We start from the raw sequence: 22,427 nt of genomic DNA on the forward strand, positions 1-22,427 counted from the left end.
TTAGTGACAGGAGAAAATAAAATCAGTTAGAGAAAAGTAGAGATTTCTTTCAAAGGAATAATGAAAATATTTATAGCTAATTTTATAAAAACAGAAATAAGACAAGCCAGAAAGAAATGGAATAAAATATGTGAAGTATTAAAGAATATAGTGGCTAATTTTGAATTCTATACTTAACAAAAATATTCTTGGTAGTGATAATAAAATAAGGTGATTTTCAGGCAAACAAAACAAATAGTATATAACCTTCAGATCTGTACAAAAGGACCTAATAAGAAGTGTTCTTCAAGTAAAAAGATGGCCATTCTTATATGGAAACTCAGAGATAGAGGAAGGAATAAATATCAATGAATAGTACAAATATGTGGGCAAATTTGAAGTACTGATTCTCAAACTTTAGTGTAAATTAGAATCAATCAAAGAGCGAACCAGAATACTAGCCTATTGTTTGGGAGGATTTCTGATTCAGTATTTCAGGCATGGGAATTTGCAATTCTAACAAGTTCTCAGGTAATGATATTGCTGCTGCTCTGGGGCCCCGTCTTTGAGAACCACTGAGAAATTTCATTTGTGTAAAACAAGTTGGAATTTAAAATCTATATTGAACTAAAATCCATGCATACATGAGCAATTATTTTGTGACAATTGTTGCCCTTCTGTCTAATCAAAAACAAAACAAAACATGATCTTTTTAATAGTCTCCTGGATATTCACATTAAAAAAACTGATCTCTTTCTCACACTGGACACTAAGGGCAATCCTTGTGGACTGCAAGTCTAAATGGGAAAGACCAAAACAATGAAACTTCTAGAAGGTATATAAGAGAATAACTGAGTAAGTGTGGGATATATATTTTTTTTAATTTAAATTTTAAAACTGTTTTTTTTTTGTAGAGACAGAGTCTCACTTTATAGCCCTGGGTAGAGTGCCATGGCCTCACACAGCTCACAGCAACCTCCAACTCCTGGGCTTTAAGCTATTCTCTTGCCTCAGCTTCCTGAGTAGCTGGGACTACAGGCGCCTGCCACAACGCCTGGCTAAGTGTGGGATATTTTTAAACAGAACCCCCCAAAAGCAGTATTCATAGGGAAAAAAAATAAACTACATCAAAATTTAAAATTAAGTTAATTAAAAGATACTATAAAAGAGTGACAAGATGAGCCACAGACTGGGGAGACACTTGCACACACGAAATGTACAGAGGGCTCATATTTAGAATCTATAAAGAGCTATGAGTCAATAATAAAACAATAAACCCACCATAAACACCGGAAAAATCACTAACAGGTATACAAATGGCCCAAAACAATGTGAAAACTTAACCTCTTTTGAAATCATAGAAATGCCTACCTAAATCATAATGTAGCACTCCTGCTCAAAATTGGAATGGATAAAGTTAAAGTTACAGACAATAAAATAATTAATGTGAATATAGCATGGTGAGAACTCTTATGTATTGCTGGGCGGGAGGGCGAAATGGTACAATCATTTGGAAAATAGTTCAGGATTCTTTACTAAATTAGATGTGACTATGTCATGCAATTTTCATACCTGGATATGTTCATGTGCACCCAGAGACTTGTACCAGAATGTTTATAAATCCTGAGTCATAATAGTCCAAAATTGAAAAAAGAAAAAAACAAATTTCCATTAGCAGAAGAATGGAAAAATATATTGTATTACATATACACAATGTAATTGCATATATCCTTATAGAATATGAATGAACTAACCATATGCAATGACCTAGATGAATTTTACAAACATAATGTTGAATGAAAAAGGCCAATCACAAAATTATGCATGAGTGATTATATTAAAACAGGAGAGAAAACTAAATTGTAGTTAGTTAGTTTGCAAAAAAAAAAAAAAAAAATCAAAGATTGCTTTTAAAATGAAGACAGTGTGGCTTTCTTTGTTGGAAAGAAGAGACCAGGGATGGGAGAGGTGCTTTCTGGCAACTGGCAATGCTCAATTCCTTAACTTGACTTGATATTTACAGAGGTATTTACAGAGATATTTAACTTGACTTGATATTCCCAAGCAGAATATATAATATATATTTTATATATTATAAATATATAATATATATTTTAGCTGTACACCTTTGGGAATATATAATTTAGCTGTACACCTTTGTTTTGTGCTGCTTTTTGTGTATATATACATTATATATATATTTACAATGAATGGAATAAAATGTTTTAAAACATAAGTTACTTATTCTATCTATTTTAAATACATTAGTAAACCAAACTTGCCTTTCTAGTTACTTGAAAACAACTGTAGTCCTTGATTTAATTATTTTTCAATAATGCTTTAATTTATTCTCATATTCTAGTTCCTACATTTCTTCACATTAATTTTGCAAGGTAAATTAATATATATATTATATATAATATATAATAAAATAAATGCTCTGATGTCATCTGGATGACCACCTTGTTTAATTTTAGGTGGCTCTGTATATTTATTTTTGATCTCAGATCTGATTTCAAATGTACAAGTAGGGAGCGAATAATGGTACAGTCATTGGAGGAAGGACTTAATAGATTGTAAATATGATAAAAAATATTCTTCTATCTACCTCACTTACTTCAACAATCCTAGTGAATGATAGAGGCTATTTATATCATATATTGATATGTTAAAATAAATCTATTTGAAGCAAGTCTGTTATTCATAAACAACAAATAATACAAATGTAACTAAATTGTAGTATAAATTATAATTATAAATTGGCCATTATATTATGGGCCAATAGATTTAGTTGAATTTTCTAAATTCCTTTCAAAAATATAATCTAAGGAACTAAATTAAGCAATTAGTTTTTCAGCAAGATGAAGGATCTGAGTTTTAACCCTTTACAAGCTAACAGATTAGCCAGTTATAGTTTCAGGATGCTGATAGAAGATGCAAAACTCCTAGGAGAGAGATGAAGGTGTTTCGCACCTTGGCACAGCAAGCAGTATCTTGCCCTGGTCCCTGAGCATGCATTCCCATTGGGCTTAGAGAAGAGGGTAATACTTTCACACACACTGGGTGGGATTACAACAGAGTTTCTCTGAGTCTGTCAGGGAATTTAAATAAGCTTGCCTACCCTTTGCTCAGGACAGACACACTGAGGCTTGTGAGGCTGTCAATAAACCTACTCTTTGTTTGGATGGAGATACTATATCTTCCAAAGACCTTCCACAGCTGTTCACTACACAAACTTCTTTGAAAAGATGGTCTTGAAAGACACACAGAGACACGAGAGATACATGTCTTTCCCTATTGGTGATGACTAAAATCTCTTCATACAGTTGGTACCAGACAGAAATTTTGTTCAACCTCTAAAACAGTAATTTTCAACTGTTGAAAATGGTGTGCCATGAAAATTTTCATGGTGTGCGATGAAAATTTTTGAAGAAAGATAATTAATTAAATTATTTTTGAAAGAAGTTCAAAGCACAGTATGTTTTTTTTTACTCTTTTTTTTTTATGAACATAAATGAAGTGTGCCATGGAAGTTTAACTCCATATACTACAAGTGTGCAATGAGATTAAAAAAAAAAAAAGGTTGAAAAAAAAACACTGCAGAAAGATAGGCCAGAAATAATTTTTCAAAATTTTTTCAAGTGTGGACCAAATTATTTAACAGTTTGCATTGCATTTGGGATGCTTGTGAGAGTCATAATTACATAATGTCCTGGAAGGACCTTAAATATACAATGCATATATCTAACACTCCTACATAAACACATAGACATGCACTCATATCTATATGGTTTATTTTCCACCATTTAAAATATAAATTCCTTGAGAAATAATAACTGTGTGTGCATAATTTATTCTCTCATTCTGTTCCTACATTATTTTGCATTAATTTAATAAGATGGTATAGTTCTGTCATACAACCTTCTTCTTTCTTTACTTTTATTAACAACACTGCCATGAAAACAACGAGAATGGTTTGCTTGCAATTTGAGGGTTCTGATAGTCTTCATAGCATGACAAAATTTTCTTATCTTTGACACCACCTGCTACCCATGGAATCTGGAACAATGGCCCACACCTAGTCGAACTCGGTAAATATCTGTTGCATTTGAGTTAACTTGCATTCAGCCTTCTGTTCTACATTTTGTAAGCCAAAAGTTTTTCTCAGTGACATGCTCGGCAATACATGATGTGTTTTGAAGGTAGAAGATAATTGCTTTTCTTGGATTCCTTTAACAGTCATCTTAAGCTCCTTTTGAGCTGGTATACAAATGCACAAATTTGAGGGAAAGATCATACGCGTCTCCAGAAGTATTTGCTTTATTATGAGCTATGAGTCAATACGTGCCTATATTTTTCTTCCTTTGAGAGTTGCATTATTATTCTTATTGGCCCCAATGCTCATTTTCATCCTCTTCAGTAGGAATTTAGCAGGAAGAGTTTATGGTCGAAAAACTATTCACATAAGTTCCTCCGGAGGCTTAATCATCAACGCGATGCCCTGGAATCACTCTGGTCTTCTTTTCTAAATTAAACATCTCAGTCAACAACAACTGCGGCAAGTACAAAATGTTTCCGTACTCCTTCCCTGTCACAATTACCTCCTACAGGAACTAAGCAATGCGCGTCCCTGTGAATTACAGCAGCTCTTTTCCGGGCGGCTCTGGGGTCTCCACACAAAGGGCCAGAGAGGGGCGTGGGAGGCTGGCAGGCCCCGCGGCCCCGCCTGGCCGGACGCCTCGCCCAGCAGCGGGCTGGGGAGTGAGGACAAGGAGCTAAACTTGGGGCTCAGGATATTTCAATGCCTCCCAAATCGCTGTCCTACCCCGAGCAGGCAGGGAAAGAGGAGCGGAGTGCGTGCGCTAGCTGAGTGAGTGCTTACGTCGCAGCGAGATCTGTGCGGGGATAATTAGAGAGGAGTTGGGCTGAGCCGAGTCCTGTTTTAGCAGCAGCAGCAGCCGGAGCCGCCGCAGCAGCAGCCTGGTGGGGCGCGCGAGGCTCGGCCGCTCGGGAGCGCACCGGGACAGGCCAGCGCCGCGCAGAGCCGCCCGCCGCACCCACCGCCCAGGCGGCGCACAAAGGCAGGAGCGGCGCCCCTGGCCTCCTACAGCCAGGCACTAGGGTCCCGCTGCCTCCCTTTTCTCCTGAAGGCGAAAATGACAGTGCCAAGCGAGGACCTGGAACAGCGGTGGCCCTAGCTCTGCGGTCCCCACCCCTCCTGCTGGGAGAGGCAGCGGGCTGCCTGCGGACGATGAGCCCGCAGCTGCTCCCCAGTGCATCTTCGGCCCGGGTCCCCGCTGCCGCCCCTCTTCTCTGCTCCTTCTGTGCCTCCGAGAGGATTTGCTGCTGCTGTCGCCGCGGTCGCCGCCGCCGCTGACGCCGGGCTGATGGATGCCAGGGAGTGCCGCATTGCTTAGCGTCCCCGCCTCCGGGTTTGCTGGTAGGAGCCGGCTGCTCTTTCTTCTTTTTTGCTTTGGGATTTTATACAGAAAAGAAAAAGACATTTTTATTTTATTCTCCTCAACTCCCTCTCCTACCCCGGTTTTTGAAACATATCTATCTAGAGGGAGATCCCCTCCCTCCCCCCCCATGGCAAGTCGTTGAAATAAAGGGCTAGAAGAAGGCAGAAGTTGGGGGTGGGGTGTGGGGAGCCCACGCTGGTGCCAACGCCACCAAAACCAGAGCTGGCGCCTTATGAGATCACGGTGTATCTAGAGGGGAGGAGGGAAGGTGTGCTATCTGCAGAGTCTCCACCTAATTGGATCGCAATCATCTTAAATAAAATCCCACAAATATGTCTTTTTAAAATAGCATCTTCGACTAAGTAGAGGGAGAAATAAGCTCCTTTCTTTCTTTCTTTCTTTCTGGTAAAGATGCTCTCTCCCCGCCCTGGCGCTCGGCGCTGAAGATCCACCTTATTATTAATCAGAATTTCCATCGCGATCCCTGGCAGGCGCATCCCTCATCCCTGAGTAGAGACCGCAGAAGCAGCACAGTGCCGGGCTGAGATGTGCGTGGGGGTTGTTGTTACATCTTGGAAGAGAAGAGAAGAGGCCGGTACCAAGATCAGAACCACTCGCGCTAGGTGGGATTAAGGGTGTTTGGTGAGGAAAAAGGACAAGAAGAGGAGGTCAGAGCCCCCCGGAGGTCCACCTCCCTTTCAGGGAAAGGGAAGAGGGAACCAAAGTGGAGCGTTGTGTTTTGGGGGGTGGGGGAAGAAGTTTATATCCCCCCACAGTAAAGCCGTGGGAAAGCAGGAGCAACAGGGTCCTTGATTGGACACCACGACGGATCGTTTTCCGTCAGGGAGAGGAAGCAGAGGGCAGCCGGGTCTGGGGGCCCAGAGTGTGGTGGTGGCAAGGGCCAGGTTTGCTGTGGAAGAGTCGACAAGAGCTTCAGAGGGAAGGCTCGGGAGCAAGCAGAACAATGACTCATTTGCAAGCTGGTCTCTCTCCTGAGACGCTGGAGAAGGCTCGCCTGGAACTCAACGAGAACCCAGACACGCTGCACCAGGACATCCAGGAGGTGAGGGACATGGTCATCACCAGGCCGGACATCGGCTTCCTGCGCACAGACGACGCCTTCATCTTGCGCTTCTTGCGGGCCCGGAAGTTTCACCACTTCGAGGCCTTCCGCCTCCTGGCACAGTACTTTGAGTACCGGCAACAGAATCTGGACATGTTCAAAAGCTTCAAGGCCACTGACCCTGGCATCAAGCAGGCCCTGAAGGATGGCTTCCCTGGGGGCCTGGCCAATTTGGACCACTATGGCAGGAAGATTCTAGTCCTTTTTGCTGCCAACTGGGATCAGAGCAGGTAGGTCTTAAATTCAAACTTGTGCTAGAGATCCTTTTACTCTCCCATTTTCCAGAATCTACCCTGAGCAGTGTAATTACTTTGTAGCTTTGATATTTTTGTTTATTTGGCTGAGAGAAAAGAGAAATTGGAAATGAGAAATGAGTTTTTGGTGGGCATCCTAGGATGGTGGGGGGGGGCTTTTATTTTCAATTTTAAAACTGTTACTTCACTAACACCCAGTTTCTATGGAAGCTTTAAGTGTCTCCTGTACCATATTGTGCTAAGATCTAAATCACTTAACTTCTATATAAAGCTCCTAAATTTTTCACCTCCCAAATAACTTCCTTGATCTGCAGAAATGATTATGAGAATGGAAACAACTTTTTTCTCCTTCCTCCTAAAGAAATTCATAAACCAAACTCATTATCAACCCCATTCTCTCTCTGTAGTACTGATGTTTTGTCTTTTAAGAATAGCCTGTTATGCATCAGGCACAGGTAGTTTTATTGCTTGGGAACTTTTCTGCTTGATATGTAGATGAAGGAGCAATGTGATGGTTGTCACTTCAAGGAAAAGGAAGAGTTGTATCCTCTGTTGCCAAGCACGTCTGCTGACACTGAAAATAAAGACTGACTGATGCACTTGTCCTACACCTGTCACTAATCTAAAGAATATGTTTCCTGTCTGATGTGATTTTTCATCTTCTGGAAAGAAGTGGAAAATGTTCAGATATGTCAGTGGATACACGTCTTGAGCTCACTTGTCATAAGAGGAGAAATAAAATAATATTCTTATCTTATCTACCGTATTACACACAAACAATGACACTTCTATCTCCTCAATCAGAATTGTTTTCTCAGAGTGTAAGATACAAAGACATTATAAAAGGCTCTTTTGTAATGCGGTTTCAATTGAGTTCAAAGTTAAATATATTTCATGGGACTTAAAAATGCTACCAGAACTATGAATCATAAGAGCTGGTTCTTAAAAACATTGATGTATTTTTAGTTCTGTGAATGGTGACTTTGAATGCATCTGGTTAGTTTATACCATCTCTGGAGCAATTGTAAAAGACTTCTATACTCACTGAGAGAGCTTGTAGATCTTGGAGATTTCTGAATTGGCTTCTTAGAGTCTTGGGATCTTTGAATGCAAATTAACCTTTTAACTGTTTTTCCCTTGTTTAATTAGACATTTTTTCTCCATAATTCTAGATTGAGAATTACTTGAGTTTTTTAAGGTAAATATAAAGAAAAACTACTACCTGAAGAATCATAAAGCTAAGAAACTCATAGAGTAAGCCATTGTGAGGGAATGATGTTTTACTTTACCTGTTGGTTATAGAGATCTTATTCCACTTTTTATTAGATAACTTACAGTTTAAAGGACTATAAAATTCCATCTATTGACCACAATTTTTAAGAAGTTTTTTATTTTTTTAAATCAGAGTATTACATTGTAGGATTGTGTAAATGATCGTGCATGTCAAAACTGAAAATTTCATTCAAGAAATCAGCTAACATTTTTTTTATCCCAGTTAGATTGGAACTGTGTTTATTGAGCTATAGCGAAATGGGATCTGTGGAAATTTTACATTTAAATATGCCTCGAAGTCTGTTAGAGACATCATTATAGAGGAAGATTGCATTAAACCTATTTTCATTTATTTCTCTAACTGAATTGATATTCATAATTGATTTACAAACCTAATTAAGATGCAAGCCATAGTTCTGAGGTAAATAAGAAGGTGATTATTTTGGATTTACTAGAGAAACTTTTAGTTAGCTATCCTTTCATATGAAGGACAGGTTACTGAAAATTCTGTCCTTTGAAAAATAAAAGTGAGAAGCTATGTCCTGTAGAAATACTGTCAGCACCTAGAGACTAATCATTGTGAATTCTATTTCTCTGGTTCCAGGTGAACAGGTTTACTCTAAAAGTTACAGTACATCAGGGTAAAATGGTGCACAAGTAATTTAGAGCTTTTCTAAATTTGGTTGGGTTTCCTCTTCCTGTATTCTTTCTTTAAAAGAATATCTTTCCCTTGTTTCCCCTACCTATCCCCCCCCCACAAAATATATATACCATACCCAGTGGCAGGGACTAGTGGACAAGTAGACCTGTCCTCTTGGCGTCCTCTGTAAACCTTTATCATTGGGATTTGTGCGTAAGAACTGCCTTGGCCCCTGTCCAGAGACTGAAGGACAGCTGCCTTTCTGGCAGTCCTGGGCGTTCCAGCCTTTCTCAGCCTGAATCCCTTCTCTCTGCCATGAAGCCTGAGGCTTATCTGACTTGACTTCTGTAGAAGTCTCCACCCCCTGCCCTACGTGTTTACTTTACTGTTACTGCTGCTCATGTGGACGTTCCACAAACCAAATTCCCTTGCTTTTCACACCGCTCCTCTTCTCAGGCAGGTGTTTTCACCTTCCTTGCTCTCATCTTCCCAGTTCAAATCACCTGGGTTTCAGGAGAAGCGGTAGACACATTTGAACATAATTTAATTCAAACACTAATTCAAACAACTACATTCCTTGAGTTGTTAAGTGAATCACCTGGCTTTCAACAACTTTTTAAAATTAAAAAAAAAAGAAAAGAAAAAGTAGTTTTATTTATTTATTCATTTATTTATTTACTTATTTATTTATAGTGTCGTTTTAAAAAAATAGTGGGTGGCAAGTGAAGATGACAAAAGGAAATCCCAGAAATGAAGTAGAAGAAAAATGCCTCCCCTGGAAACAGGTTTACTTTCAACTTTCCAAGTACAAAGCAGGACTTTATGAATTTTTAAAAAGTTTGTTAAGACCCCTGAAAGAATTGATCTGTATAGCAAAAAGGACCTTGTTATGTTCACATATATGAATTAGAGTATCTGCTCAATAAATATTTGAGTGGAATTGAGTTATGCATTTTTTGAAAAAGCAATTCTGAGTAGGATTTTATCGATATATGCTTTCCCCTATCTCAAATTTGTAGGACAGTTTATTGTGCTCCTCAGGACACTGAAGGCATAAATGTTTGTGAGACAGTGACTGTAAATGAAACAGTGTCTCTTTCTACGGCAATACAGTATCATTAGTTTCAGGTGATTGTAAAGAATTGGACTATTTCTAAAGCTTTTATGAGAAGTCATGGAGTCATCAAGAAGACTAAGGTAAAATAATAACATTCACAGTGTACTCAACTTTCTAACAAATAAAAAAAGAATGGAAATACGGAAATGTCAAAATGACTTTCAGTGTGGTCTGTGGTTCTTTTAGAAAAGACTGGAACTAGAACAGGCTTAGATGACTTGTTCAATTGATTGGCAGGCCATACCTTGAAAAGGATTCATATGATTTTATCTCCCTTTTTTCAGGTTGTCTAACATAATTTCCAAAAACAAAAGTAAACTGCACAAAACTAAAAACAATCTGATTGTTACCCTGCACCACAATCTGAGTGTTACCCTGCACCACGGGAATGCAGCCGTGCTCTTTGCATTATGTGCCGTGGTTCCTTCCTAAAGATAGTGACCTGCTCAGGATTCAGGAGATGCCTTCAAATTGTCACGTGATTTCATCAACACAGTATGAGGATAACGTACCATGAAGCCAGAGGAGATAGCACTACTTGGGAAAAGGACCCTGGCATGAAAGTAGATGGCATTCTAGGCCCTAGTCATGGCAGCAGGTATCTGAGAAGTTGAAATGCACTGGTACATAATTATTGGTAATATTCATGAGTGAAATTATGTTATGTAAATGACATGAAGTCTGAGAGTTGGCCTGTAAGTTGTCAGTTTGCTTGTAAGTCACATTCTACTTCTATAGGCCTCATTAGACTTATAAAGAAGTTTTCTATACTTCAGTTCAGCAAACAACAGTTTATCTGGTATCTGGTTAATAGCCATTAGAAAACAATTAAACACAACTAGAGCTAAAATGATCCTTAGTATAGTGGCAATTCAGAAAGCACTGACTGTCTCCTATGGTCACGGTCTCTGGCTTGGCAGACTAGGCATTGATTATTACTTTTGGTGGAGAAGACTTTCCAGTTGAAAGCAGACTGGTCAGATATTACAACGATCCTCTGACTCATCCTGAAATCTGCCTAAAACTTATTGCCAGTTTGTTCCTATCATGTGGCTCTTTTATGCAAAAGAAAACATTGTATAAATGATCAATGGCTTTAGGCTTAAGTCTGAATTATGATCATGCTCTCGTTTGCTAAAATAATGTGGCCAATGGTCACGATGAAAGAAGATTATGATGATGATAATTTGCAATTTAAAAAATAGCCACAGACTCATACAGGTGGGCATTAATGCAGCCAGCCATTATGCTTGCCTTGTCTCTGCAAGTATATGAAGAAATCAATAAAATAAAACAGATTAAAACCGTGAAGTGCAGTGGACCAGATAATTATGTAGAATCCCTTGTACATGGTATTAAAGACAAGAACAAGTTTAAAAAGGAGGCTTACATTTTAGGCTTGATTTTTTAATCATTCTTGTCTCTAAATACTTCTCCACTTTTTCCTTTACTGTGTCATACCTACTGTCATGGTCAGAATTCTCATAAGAACACGACCTGGTCTTAGATTCATTTTTCTATCCTCTTATTTATTTTTTTTTTTTTACTTTTGACATTCTGGCTTCTATCCATAATTCTCCTGGAATTATTAATCCTGTCATTACTAATAACATTCACACCACCAAATCTCATGGCTCCTCTCTTTCTAGACACCATTTTTCATTCCCTCTCATGCTACGATACAAACCTTCCTTCATTTTTCTATTAATAAAAATAATAATCATAGTGATAATTTGGGGGGCAATCTGTTTGTGACCCCTTATTTCCATTGTATTGGAAACTTTTCTATCCTCTAACGAACCATCACTCTTTAAAATAAAACAGAAGTTCTAGAGGCATTGATGTGCTGTGTTTGAGTGGATCTTGATTAAGGCGAAACTATGAATGGCAGGGCAGAGTCCGTGGGGTTTCTGTCTCCGCACAGCTTCCTATTTATTGTTCCCTCAGAGGGGGACTCTTTTAACAATACTCTGGAACCTGCAGCTTATTCCAAATTATACTCTTGGTACATACAATGGAAAATAGGTTGGAAAAAAGTTGTCGTGAGAAATGTTAGGTGAATATTGTAAGGAATCTCTGAAAAATAGGACAGTCTCTAAAAACTGGGGCAATTATGCAGTAATTAGTAAAATAATCCGGAAATAACAGCAAAATACAGGAGTGCCAACCTTCAGTAGGACGTCGATTAGGCCTGGCCCGAGCCAAGCTATTTTTATGTTTCAAATATGCAACTTTAACAAGGTTGAACAGAAGCAAAGGATTTGCAGTTACTACAGTACCCTTAAGGAATGCCTCAAAGAAAAAAATGTTTAAAGGTATTTTGAAACATGAGCCCATAGTTAATACATTAATAAATTCCCTTTAGTAAATGAATACATTTTCTTCATTTTTGGAGAGTGATTGAACTATTACTTTATTGAGATCGTCTATTTCGCTATTATAGTAAGTGGCAATATTAACATGAAGGAAAGGATACGCCTGTTAGGTTGGAACCTTATGACATCAAATAACAAATTGAGCGATTTGTATTTCAGTTAAATTAATTAAATCAATACACTTTGGTTGAGCCTTTGCTATGTCTAGGCATTTAGTAGGTACTAGGGCAAATAAAAATTCATACTGCATACCTTGTACCTTTAAGTGACATATAAACTCTCTGGGAAGAAAAAACATGAAAAGCTGACTAACTACCAAAGAGGTCATATGTGATTAATGAGGAGAGTGTTTACCAGGGCTGGAAATTGAGGACTGAGGCGCAGCAGTGGCTACTCAGCACTATGTAAACTCAAAAGAACATTGCCTCCTTGGTTGACTGAATTAAATCTTTTATTGTTCCATTTGCATTCTTTCGTTGGTTCATTCATTTACTTTAAAACCATTTGTTAGTATGTGGTATGGCACTTAAGTGCTTTGCTCATGAACATACAACTAATCAATGAATTAGTAGTCACTTTTTTGTGTGTTTCTATACAGTTACCATCCTAACAGAATGACAAATATATAAAAAAAATCAAGCTTTGTTAATTAAAAACAATTCTATCTATGGTTTAGAAAAATCTTGATTAAACTTCAGAATACAGACAATTAGAAACAGAAAATTATGGTTGAAGAATAAATTTTCTGAGGACAGAGGCTTTCTATCTGGATACTGGCTTAGAACATTTGGCCCTGTTGTGTTTGTATTGTACCAAGACAATTCTGTTTAATTTCTTTGGTGGCAAAAGGTGCAAAATTTTTATTTTTACTTTCTTTTTTTCAAGAAAGGCATTTCACCTTTCTTGAGGTAGATGTTTTATTTCTGTGCTTCTCTTGTTTTCCTTCATTTATATTACCATGGCCATAAAATTAAAGCAAGGCTCAGAGAGCTAATTTTTTGTGCTCATTGATACAAGCCAGACAGTTGAAAATTTCAGAGTTCGTATTTCCTCTGGGGATTGTAGACTCTACCGCCTCTTGTCCTGGCTCTGTGGATGACTTTTTCTCCACCAAAGCCCCTTACCACAGCCAGGCTGGAGAGGGCCTGCAGGGTCCTGGTCTCCCATTTTACAACACACATATTATGCTACCCTGAAAAAGCAGACAGCTATTGATCAAACTCTGTTCTAGGTCGAGTCACTGCAGGGAGTACACGTAGATGAACACTGATCTACACAATGCCAGAAAGATTTGGCTTCTAATTTAGGCCCTCCTCTTTCTTCCATTGGTGATTTGGGCAAACTGTTTAATTTCTCTGAGACCCTGTGCCCTCATCTGAGAAATATTAGGAACAAAGCCAGCTCAGAGACTTTGTGGCTGTTTTGAGATTGATATAATGCATTTGAGAAATTGCTATGGAAGTTTTAACTATTACGCAGACAGAGGTATTCTTATTATCACTCAGCAATATAAAGCACCCACATGGATTCATTAACTTTGGTACTGATGGTATCTTGAGGCATTAATACAAGTGATTTTTCTCCTTTGTCTCTCCCCCAAGCACCTTTCTAACGCGAAGTGCTTCAGACATTAGAAAATGTGGCTTAATGAAACCCAGGGGCGGGGGCAACCCTAATGAAGAATTTAATACTGGCTGATTGATTTAGTGACAAAAGGAAATTGTTGGCTCTTGTGTTGCTTAATTTGCTGCCAAGATGCCAGTTTTTCCTTGTCATGCAAGAAAGGTTGGGAAGTAGAAGGATTTGACCTCTTTGTGATGGAAGTTGACCCTTCTGCTTCCTGTGAGCTGTAGGAGAGGAGAAGAGGCAGTGAACCCCGGCCAGAAGCCCAGCCAGGTAGTTACTAAAAAAGTGCACGGCCAGAGGCAAGAGAAGAAGCCTCCCTGATTTCATTCCATATTTTTTGAAAGTACGTTTATAATTAATTTTCCACTATTAACTTTTCTTGTAAAAACGATGATGGGGCTCCTGCTGGCTGCAGGCAGGTGCTGCCCTCTCAGTGCTGCCTGCCCAGGCTCTTGTCCTCCCTCTGGCTGAGGAAGGCGTAAAATGAGGCTGGCATGGCACTTTGATGACCTTTTTAGCTAAAGGAGTGTGTCCTGTGCCCTTGAGAAATAGTTTGATTTTAACATATGCTACTGTGCACCTACAACGAAGCTCACTTTTGGGTGCCAAAGATCAAAAGTGGTACTGAACAGTGAAACACAGCTTTCAGTTAAGCTATATGTCTGGGATCACACGACAAACACTGATAATCAAGTGCACTAGAATTTCAGAATAGGAGAGCGAACTTGTCTCTGGCAGATGAAGGCAATCTCAGAAGGGAAGAACGGAAGACAGGCCCAGGGACTCAGATAAAGCGAACAGGCAGAGGAATGTTCCCTGTAGATGTAAGTGAGAGGAGAGCAGAGGAGTGGATTAGTTTGCTGGGGGACAGATTTGGTAAGACCTTGATGGCTCGAGAGAGCCAGTGCATGGGTGTGCAAGGTAAAAGTGACAGTATTAAGGGAACTGTGGGGTTTTGAAAGCCTCATGAGGTAGTAAGTAGTGTTATGTGCAGGTTTTAAGATGATTAATCTCACAATAGGGGGTATGCAAGATTTCTGGAAGAGAAAGAGTGGAGAGAAAGAAAAAGAGAAGTTCCATTATATTAGGCTATGGTGAAGCTGGCACTCTAGTGGAAAGGAGATGTTAGGTGACAAAGGCATAAATATATAAAGGAAAAGAAAAATGTTTGAGACTTAGTGGTTAAACAGAGAGAGAGAGAGAGAGAACTAAAAGGGAGTTCTGAGAATGATTCGTCATTAATTGATTAATATAGGCAATCCTAGAGGGAAGGTGAATTTCTGAGGCACTGAGATAAGTTACCTTAATATAAAATACTCCGGGTAATAAGCAGTCAGCAAGGTATTGATGGCAACCGAGAAATGAGGGTGTTGCTCAGGACCCTTGCCCTGGGGGTACAGAGGGGACATTCTCCAGTGTTCTGGCCAAAGCACAAGTGCATGGGTCAGTAATTCTGTGAGATACTCCATGATGAGAGCAGGGAGCCAAGTCTGTTTATACATTTGGGTGATTCGAGAAGGAAGTGGAACAAAGATGAAGGATATATAGTGGCCAGAAAAGTAGGAGGAGAAACAGTTCAATAAGACATCACAGAACCAAACAGAAGGCAGATTTGCAACAACCATTATTATAGCAAATATGAATTGTTTCTGTTATATGTCAAGTACTGGTGAAAACTATGCATTTTTCATTTCTGTTTCACAACAATTCTATGAAGTGAAGAATAAATGGTTTAAAAGCATAACAAGCAAGTGTAGAATATGTGATTGTGGGAAGAACAAATGTCAAAGTCGTAGCATTCGTAGACCTTGGTGTGTGTTAAGTGCTCTGTGCTGTGTTCTGTGAAGGAACCATAATTATCCCCATTTTTTAAAAGTGGAAATGGAGGCTTAGGAAGGTTCAGTAACTTCTTCAAGGTAAAAGGGAAAGCTATTAGAAAAATAATCAAGAGTCTTCGTTTTAATTTTGTATTTGTTATAGCTGAAAATTTTACGTTAACGACGTTTTAAGTTTAGTAATATACACCCACGTTATTAATGCATGAACATATACCCTACTCAGCAAGGCCCACTGATTTTATAACTGAAACATTGCAAGGGGGATTAAATGTTTGCATTCTGATTGTGCAGGCAGTGTCAGAGCTTCTCCAGGTATTGTCTACACATGACAGCTGCTTTGCCTCCTTTCAAAAGTAGTCGTCTACCTAGTCTGGTGTTAGTTGTAAAATTCCTAATTGGTGTCACAATTTCTTCTCACTAGACGATAGCATCACTTTCCCCACCAATTTAGGTTTTACTTAATGCTATTTTGAGAAGCACACGGAGAAGTCCTAATAATTTGCTACTATGTTATTAATATTCACAGCTTTCTTCAAATATACAAGGGAAGTATAGCAATGACGGAACCCATACAATTTGGGTGTAAACTCCAAACATGAACATGTGGCTTAGTTCAGGATAGTGACCTCTACATTGTGGTGGAAAATAGACTAATCGAAATAGTTTTTAAAAGGAGAATGATGGCAGGAGTCCTGAATAGAGAAAATTTATAGATGCTGCATTTCTTTGAAAGAAATTTTACAGACTCTGATGAGATCATGTTTTGTAGAATCATGTTTTGCTCAGGAATAGCCTGCTGAGCTGCTAATGGCAATAATGTGACATGTTTGACAACAGAGGACTGGAGTTAAGTCAAGAGTGGTTTTGACCTGTCTATTTTTTTTTGTAGAGACAGAGTCTCACTTTATGGCCCTCGGTTGAGTGCCGTGGCATCACACAGCTCACAGCAACCTCCAACTCCTGGGCTTAAGCGATTCTCCTGCCTCAGCCTCCCGAGTAGCTGGGACTACAGGTGCCCACCACAATGCCCGGCTATTTTTTGGTTGCAGTTCAGCCGGGGCCGGGTTTTAACCCGCCACCCTCGGTATATGGGGCCGGCGCCTTACCGACTGAGCCACAGGTGCCGCCCTGACCTGTCTATTGAATACAGTTAGCTGGAATGTTTTCATGTTCTTTTTTTAAATTTATAAATTAATATGATTTGTATAAAGGTCATTTAATTTTCTTCTTGGAGCAAGGTATTAAATTCAAAACAATTGGTTATACTCTTGAAAACTTTGCAAGATTGCTTTCCTATTGCTAATTTCGAGACTCACCTTACATTCCTTTTATTGGAAGAAAGATGTATATATAAATTTTTCTTTTGATTTTGACACAGTTTAGGATAACCATATTTCAAGTGCATTACTTAGAATGAATTGCCTATTTTCGGTTCTTCCTGGTGCCCTAATTTATTTTCACTACATACAAGGGCATCCTTTTTTCAAAAGTGATTTCAGATTGAAGTTTTATTTACTGGTATTTTGGTGTTACTGGTACTTGTTATTCTCATGGGTATCATAAGAATGATCAACTTCATAACGAGGGGAGCATTCTAAGTTGGCCTTTTCTACTTTTTAGTTTCCTTTATCATGACATTGTGAATTTCAGAAATAGAAATGATGTGGAGGGTTGGGGAGGTCTAAATTTTAACCAGAAATATAATCTTCCTGTTCTGGCTTTCTGGTCTTTTGTTTCACAACAGTGTTTCAGGCCGTTATGTTTAAGACAGACATAGGCCAGCCATAAAGTGACAGGTAAAGGTATTTGACCATGCATATTTCACAGATGTGATAACAAATACATAACAGAGACCTACTAATAGTTGTATCAGCTGATATATTCAGGAAGTATTTTTGGATGCCATATGCTAGGCCTCTTTATCCTTGCTTTTTATAAGACTAATAGGGTATCCTAAAGATCCTCATTAACTTTTGAAGTAAGACATTCTTCAGTTCTCATGATGTTCTGCTTACTACACTGCGTCTGTGGCCTCTAGTATAACAAAAGTTATGCTATATATTTATTTCAATGAACATTTACTGAATATTTGCTGCATACCTAGGATTGTGCAAATGCTTTCACCTGAATCATCTCTTTACACTGTTATGTTCACCACCGCCCCCCCCCCCAACCAGTGATAATTACTCCTTTTTTTTTCAGATACAGGAGCTGATCCTCGGAATTATAAATCCCTGACACATCCAGGACCACAAAGCTAATGAGGGTCAGGGCAGAGATTCTATCTTGAAGTCTTCTGACACCATACTTTTTTGTTGTTGTTTGTTTAATATAAGGGTACATACAATTAGGTTACATTGTTTGCATTTGCAAGGTAAAGTTTGAGTTGTAGTTGAGTCCTCCACCCAGGAGGTGTGCTACCGTATCCCTGCATTGTACCTGTTAAACCACCTCCTTTAATGCTAGGATTCTAAAACGGTTCTGTCCAAACTACTCCTTTTACAGATGAGGAAATGAGACCCTGAGATGGCGACAAATTGCCTGAAGTTCTAACATTAAGCATTCTTCCCTTTCTGAACTACCGTGCTCTTTCCATTCACCCCGGAATGTTTAATGTTTTGGGGAGTAAAACAGAACTACGTCCTCAAACGCACTCTGTCTTACATGGCCTCCCTTATAAGTCCATCACTTCCAATAAACGGGGATAATTTGTACCCCAACCCGCAATGCACCTCTTTTCTGAGCTCTAGATCTTTTTCTTTAGCTTTTCCTGAATATCTACCCCTGAATGTCTAGGGAGAAAACAAACTTAAAATGCGGTTGTACAAAAATTGAAATTGTTAACGTCTTCAATACATTTGCTGACTCCTAAAATGCTGGGATCTCTAAGGACTCCCTTTTTAGAATAATTACCTGATATTTCTGTCAGCTAGATTGCATTGCCTCCTTCACTTCTTGAACTTAAGGTCTGTGTGCTTTTGATTTTAGAATTTTCAGCTTTGAGTTCTGTCCTAAGCGTAGGATTTGTTTGTCCCGATGTTGCCTTGATAATTCGTCTGGGTACACTATACATTTGTCAGCTAAAAAGGATCTGTTCAAAGCAGTTTCTAGCCTCGCCAACAGTATCCTATAGTTGCATTATTGCTGTTGATTAAAGGTTTTACTATTTATTCCGGCTGTGAAACTAGAACCTGTGTGTCATGCATTACTCTTACCTAACTTTAGCCCCTGCATTGTCAAATTTTAACCTGTGTTTTACTCTAATATGCCTTGTAAATTTGCCTTTTTATTTGTGTTTGTACTTCTGATGGCTTCACTGAGGCAGAGGCTCAGTCTGCAACCAATTTTTTTGCATGCTAATGGAGTCCCCCTTTACAGGAATGTAAAGAGCATTAATTGGGCTTCTGGAATGTGCCAGGCACTGCTAAGGCACAAGGCAGGAAAAGAAAAAAGACTCAATTCCTAAATATCAATGACTTTATTATAATAGGTACATTTCCATGACTTCCCCCTTTTGTTTCTATTTCTCTGTTTTTCCATCTTTCCCACCTTTCCCCTGTCTTTTATCCTTATGATACAAACTCAATACAAATAGTTTGCTTTAACTTTTATCCCTATCACGTACAGTGTTCTTGTTTGTGGATGAGACTCCTTCAGATATCTTACTCAGTTCTTTCAAATGTGAAAACACGAAGTGCCAGTATTGCAGAGGGCTTTGTAGAGTTGTTTAGAAGTGTGATGCCCAGTTTCGGGATAATTGAATGAGATTTTAGAAAATCATAGGAAAGCCTAGAGGTAGATTAAATGATTATAAAATATAAACAAACTGTAGTATTTTCAAAAGCGTTATTTGGATAGAATACTAATATGTCCCTGGAACACATGTAAAGTAAACCTCTTCTTAAAAGAAGGTCTTTGAACAAAATCATTTCCTTGCGTTTCCTGACATATTTTAAAGGGAATTTTGAGCATGCTAAAAATCTTTCTATAGTTTTTATACAAGTGGTTGTCAGATTTAATTCAGTACTTTCTTGTTGCTGGTAGGTACACTCTGGTGGATATTTTGCGTGCCATCTTGCTTTCTTTAGAAGCTATGATTGAAGATCCGGAGCTCCAAGTGAATGGGTTTGTTTTGATCATAGACTGGAGTAACTTCACCTTCAAGCAAGCCTCCAAACTTACCCCCAGCATGTTGAGATTAGCGATTGAAGGCCTGCAGGTAAGGATGTACAAAGTACCCGGTTTCTTGGTCTCCCTTGCATGGCTTTTCTTATTTTATGTGTTAGAATAACAAACTGTGTTACTTAATACAATCGCAACAAAAAAGCTTTTATCATTTTTGAGCACAAACATTAAAACATTAACTGAAAACAAGCTTGCGAAAAAAAGGTGAAGGATGTCAGCCTTTGAAATAGTTAGATGAGAGTTTCTGAGACTTGGCACAGCACTCATGATGACAAAATATGAATACAGGTGAAGAACTGAGATTTTTAATCTTGAAAATCAGAATGAGCAACATTTTTGGACTTTTTAATGATTAGTGAGGCTTGTTTTTCCTTTTCTTTCCTTTTCTCTCTATATTAATGAACTTGCTAAATATCAGCTTTAATATTCCATTTAACCTGGTGAATTTGGGATGTGACCAGCATTATTTTATGATAGTGTTGGAAAGACAGTCAACATATTATTTGGTGTCTAAGATGCAAAGTCATCGTTTTGAATTACTTTTGACTTCAGACTTGATTGGTTTTTTGTTTGGTTTGGTTTGGGTTGGAAGGGTTGTCACATAGAATTTATTTAGGAATAGCGTATCTTCTAGAATGTGATATTATCTGGTTGGGAATTATGAAATGGAAAATGAATTATTTTTCAGGAGCATGTCATAAACCTGCTGTTGTCAATTTCTTTTGACTTCTAGGATGTCTTTCTCTTTCTCTGTACTCTATGCTACTTTGTGTGTAAGATTTATGGAATTGATTTTAAACTTCTAAAAAGATTTACAAGTTAACTCTTTTTTATTGTTAAATCATAGCTGTGTACATTAGTGCAATCAAGGGGTACAGTGTGCTGGTTTCATATACAATCTGAAATATTGTCATCAAACTGTTCAACACAGCCTTCATGGCATTTTCTTAGTTATTGTATGTAGGCGTTTGTATTCTGCCTTTAGTAAGTTTCGCCTGTACCCATTGTAAGATGCACCATAGGTGTGGCCCCACCCATTACCCTCACCTCCCTCCCTTCCCCTTCCTTGGCCCTTTCCTCATAGTCATGTGCTATAGTTGGGTTATAGCCTTTATGTGAAAGCCATAATTTAGCTTCATAGTGGGGCTGAGTATATTGGATACTTTTTCTCCATTCCTGAGATACTTTGCTAAGAAGAATATGTTCCAGCTCCATTCATGTAAACATGAAAGAGGTAAAGTCTCCATCTTTCTTTAAGGCTGCATAATATTTCATGGTATACATGTACCACAATTTGCTAGTCCATTCGTGGGTCGATGGGCACTTGGGCTTCTTCCATGACTTAGCAATTATGAATTGGGCTGCAATAAACATTCTGGTACAGATGTCTTTGTTATATTGTGATTTTTGGTTTTCTGGGTATAAACCTAGTAAAGGAATTATAGGATCGAATGGCAGGTCTATTTTTAGGTCTCTAAGTATTCTCCAAACATCCTTCCAGAAGGAACATATTAGTGTGCATTCCCACCAGCAGTGTAGAAGGGTGCCCTTTTCTCCATATCTATGCCAACATCTCTGGTTTTGGGATTTTGTTATGTGGGCTACTCTTATTAGGGTTAGGTGATATCTCAAAGTAGTTTTGATTTGCATTTCTCTGATGAATAAGGATGATGAGCTTTTTTTTGTGTGTTTGTAGATTATGCGTCTGTCTTCTTTAGAGAAGTTTCTCTTCAAGTCCCTTGTCCACCCTGAGATGGGATCACTTGTTCTTTTCTTGCTAATACATTTGAGTTCTCTGTGGATTCTGGTTATTAGACCTTTATTGGAGGTATAACCTGCAAATATTTTCTCCCATTCTAATGGCTGTCTGCTTGCTTTACTTACTATGTTCTTGGCTGTGCAGAGAAGCTTTTTAGTTTGATCAGGTCCCAGTAGTGTATTTTTGATACTGTTTCAATTGCCTGGGGAGTCCTCCTCATAAAATATTCACCCAGGCCGATTCTTTCAAGAGTTTTCCCTGCACTTTCTTCAAGTATTTGTATAGTTTAATGTCTTAAGTTTAAATCTTTTATCCAGTGAGAGTCTATCTTAGTTAATGGTGGAAAGTGTGGGTCCAGTTTCAATCTTCTACAGGTTGCCAGCCAGTTCACCCAGCACCATTTGTTAAACAGGGAATCTTTTCCCCACTGAATGTTTTCAATTGGCTTGTCAAAGATCAAATAACGGTAAGTAGCTGGATTCATTTCTTGGTTCTCTATTCTGTTCCAGACATCTACTTCTCAGTTTTTGTGCCAATACCATGCTGTTTTGATCACTATCGATTTATAGTACAGTCTCAGGTCTGGTAGTGTGATTCCTCCTGCTTTGTTTTTATTGCTGAGTAATGTTTTGGCTATTCGAGGTTTTTTCTGATTCCATATAAAATAAAGTATTATTGTTTCAAGATCTTTAAAGTATGACAATGGAGCTTTAATAGGAATTGCATTAAAATTAAAATTTTGGGAAATGATCAATTTTATTTCCAACAAGATCTCTTAAAATGTATATACATTTTTT

General features: G+C 38.5%; 1 protein-coding gene across 1 annotated transcript in view; it reads left to right on the plus strand.

Moving 5' to 3' along the window:
* Window positions 1-4,655: 4,655 nt before the first annotated feature.
* Window positions 4,656-22,427, plus strand: part of CLVS2 (clavesin 2) — an 87,519-nt gene continuing 69,747 nt past the window's right edge. Inside the window, exons 1-3 of the mRNA XM_053592785.1 lie at window positions 4,656-5,419; window positions 5,853-6,794; window positions 19,731-19,905. Coding sequence (XP_053448760.1) covers window positions 6,406-6,794; window positions 19,731-19,905 — 564 coding nt within the window. The 5' untranslated portion in view covers window positions 4,656-5,419; window positions 5,853-6,405. The remainder of the gene's footprint in view (window positions 5,420-5,852; window positions 6,795-19,730; window positions 19,906-22,427) is intronic.

This window comes from Nycticebus coucang, chromosome 5, assembly GCF_027406575.1.
Source record: "Nycticebus coucang isolate mNycCou1 chromosome 5, mNycCou1.pri, whole genome shotgun sequence".
In the NCBI taxonomy this organism is placed as follows: Eukaryota; Metazoa; Chordata; class Mammalia; order Primates; family Lorisidae; genus Nycticebus; species Nycticebus coucang.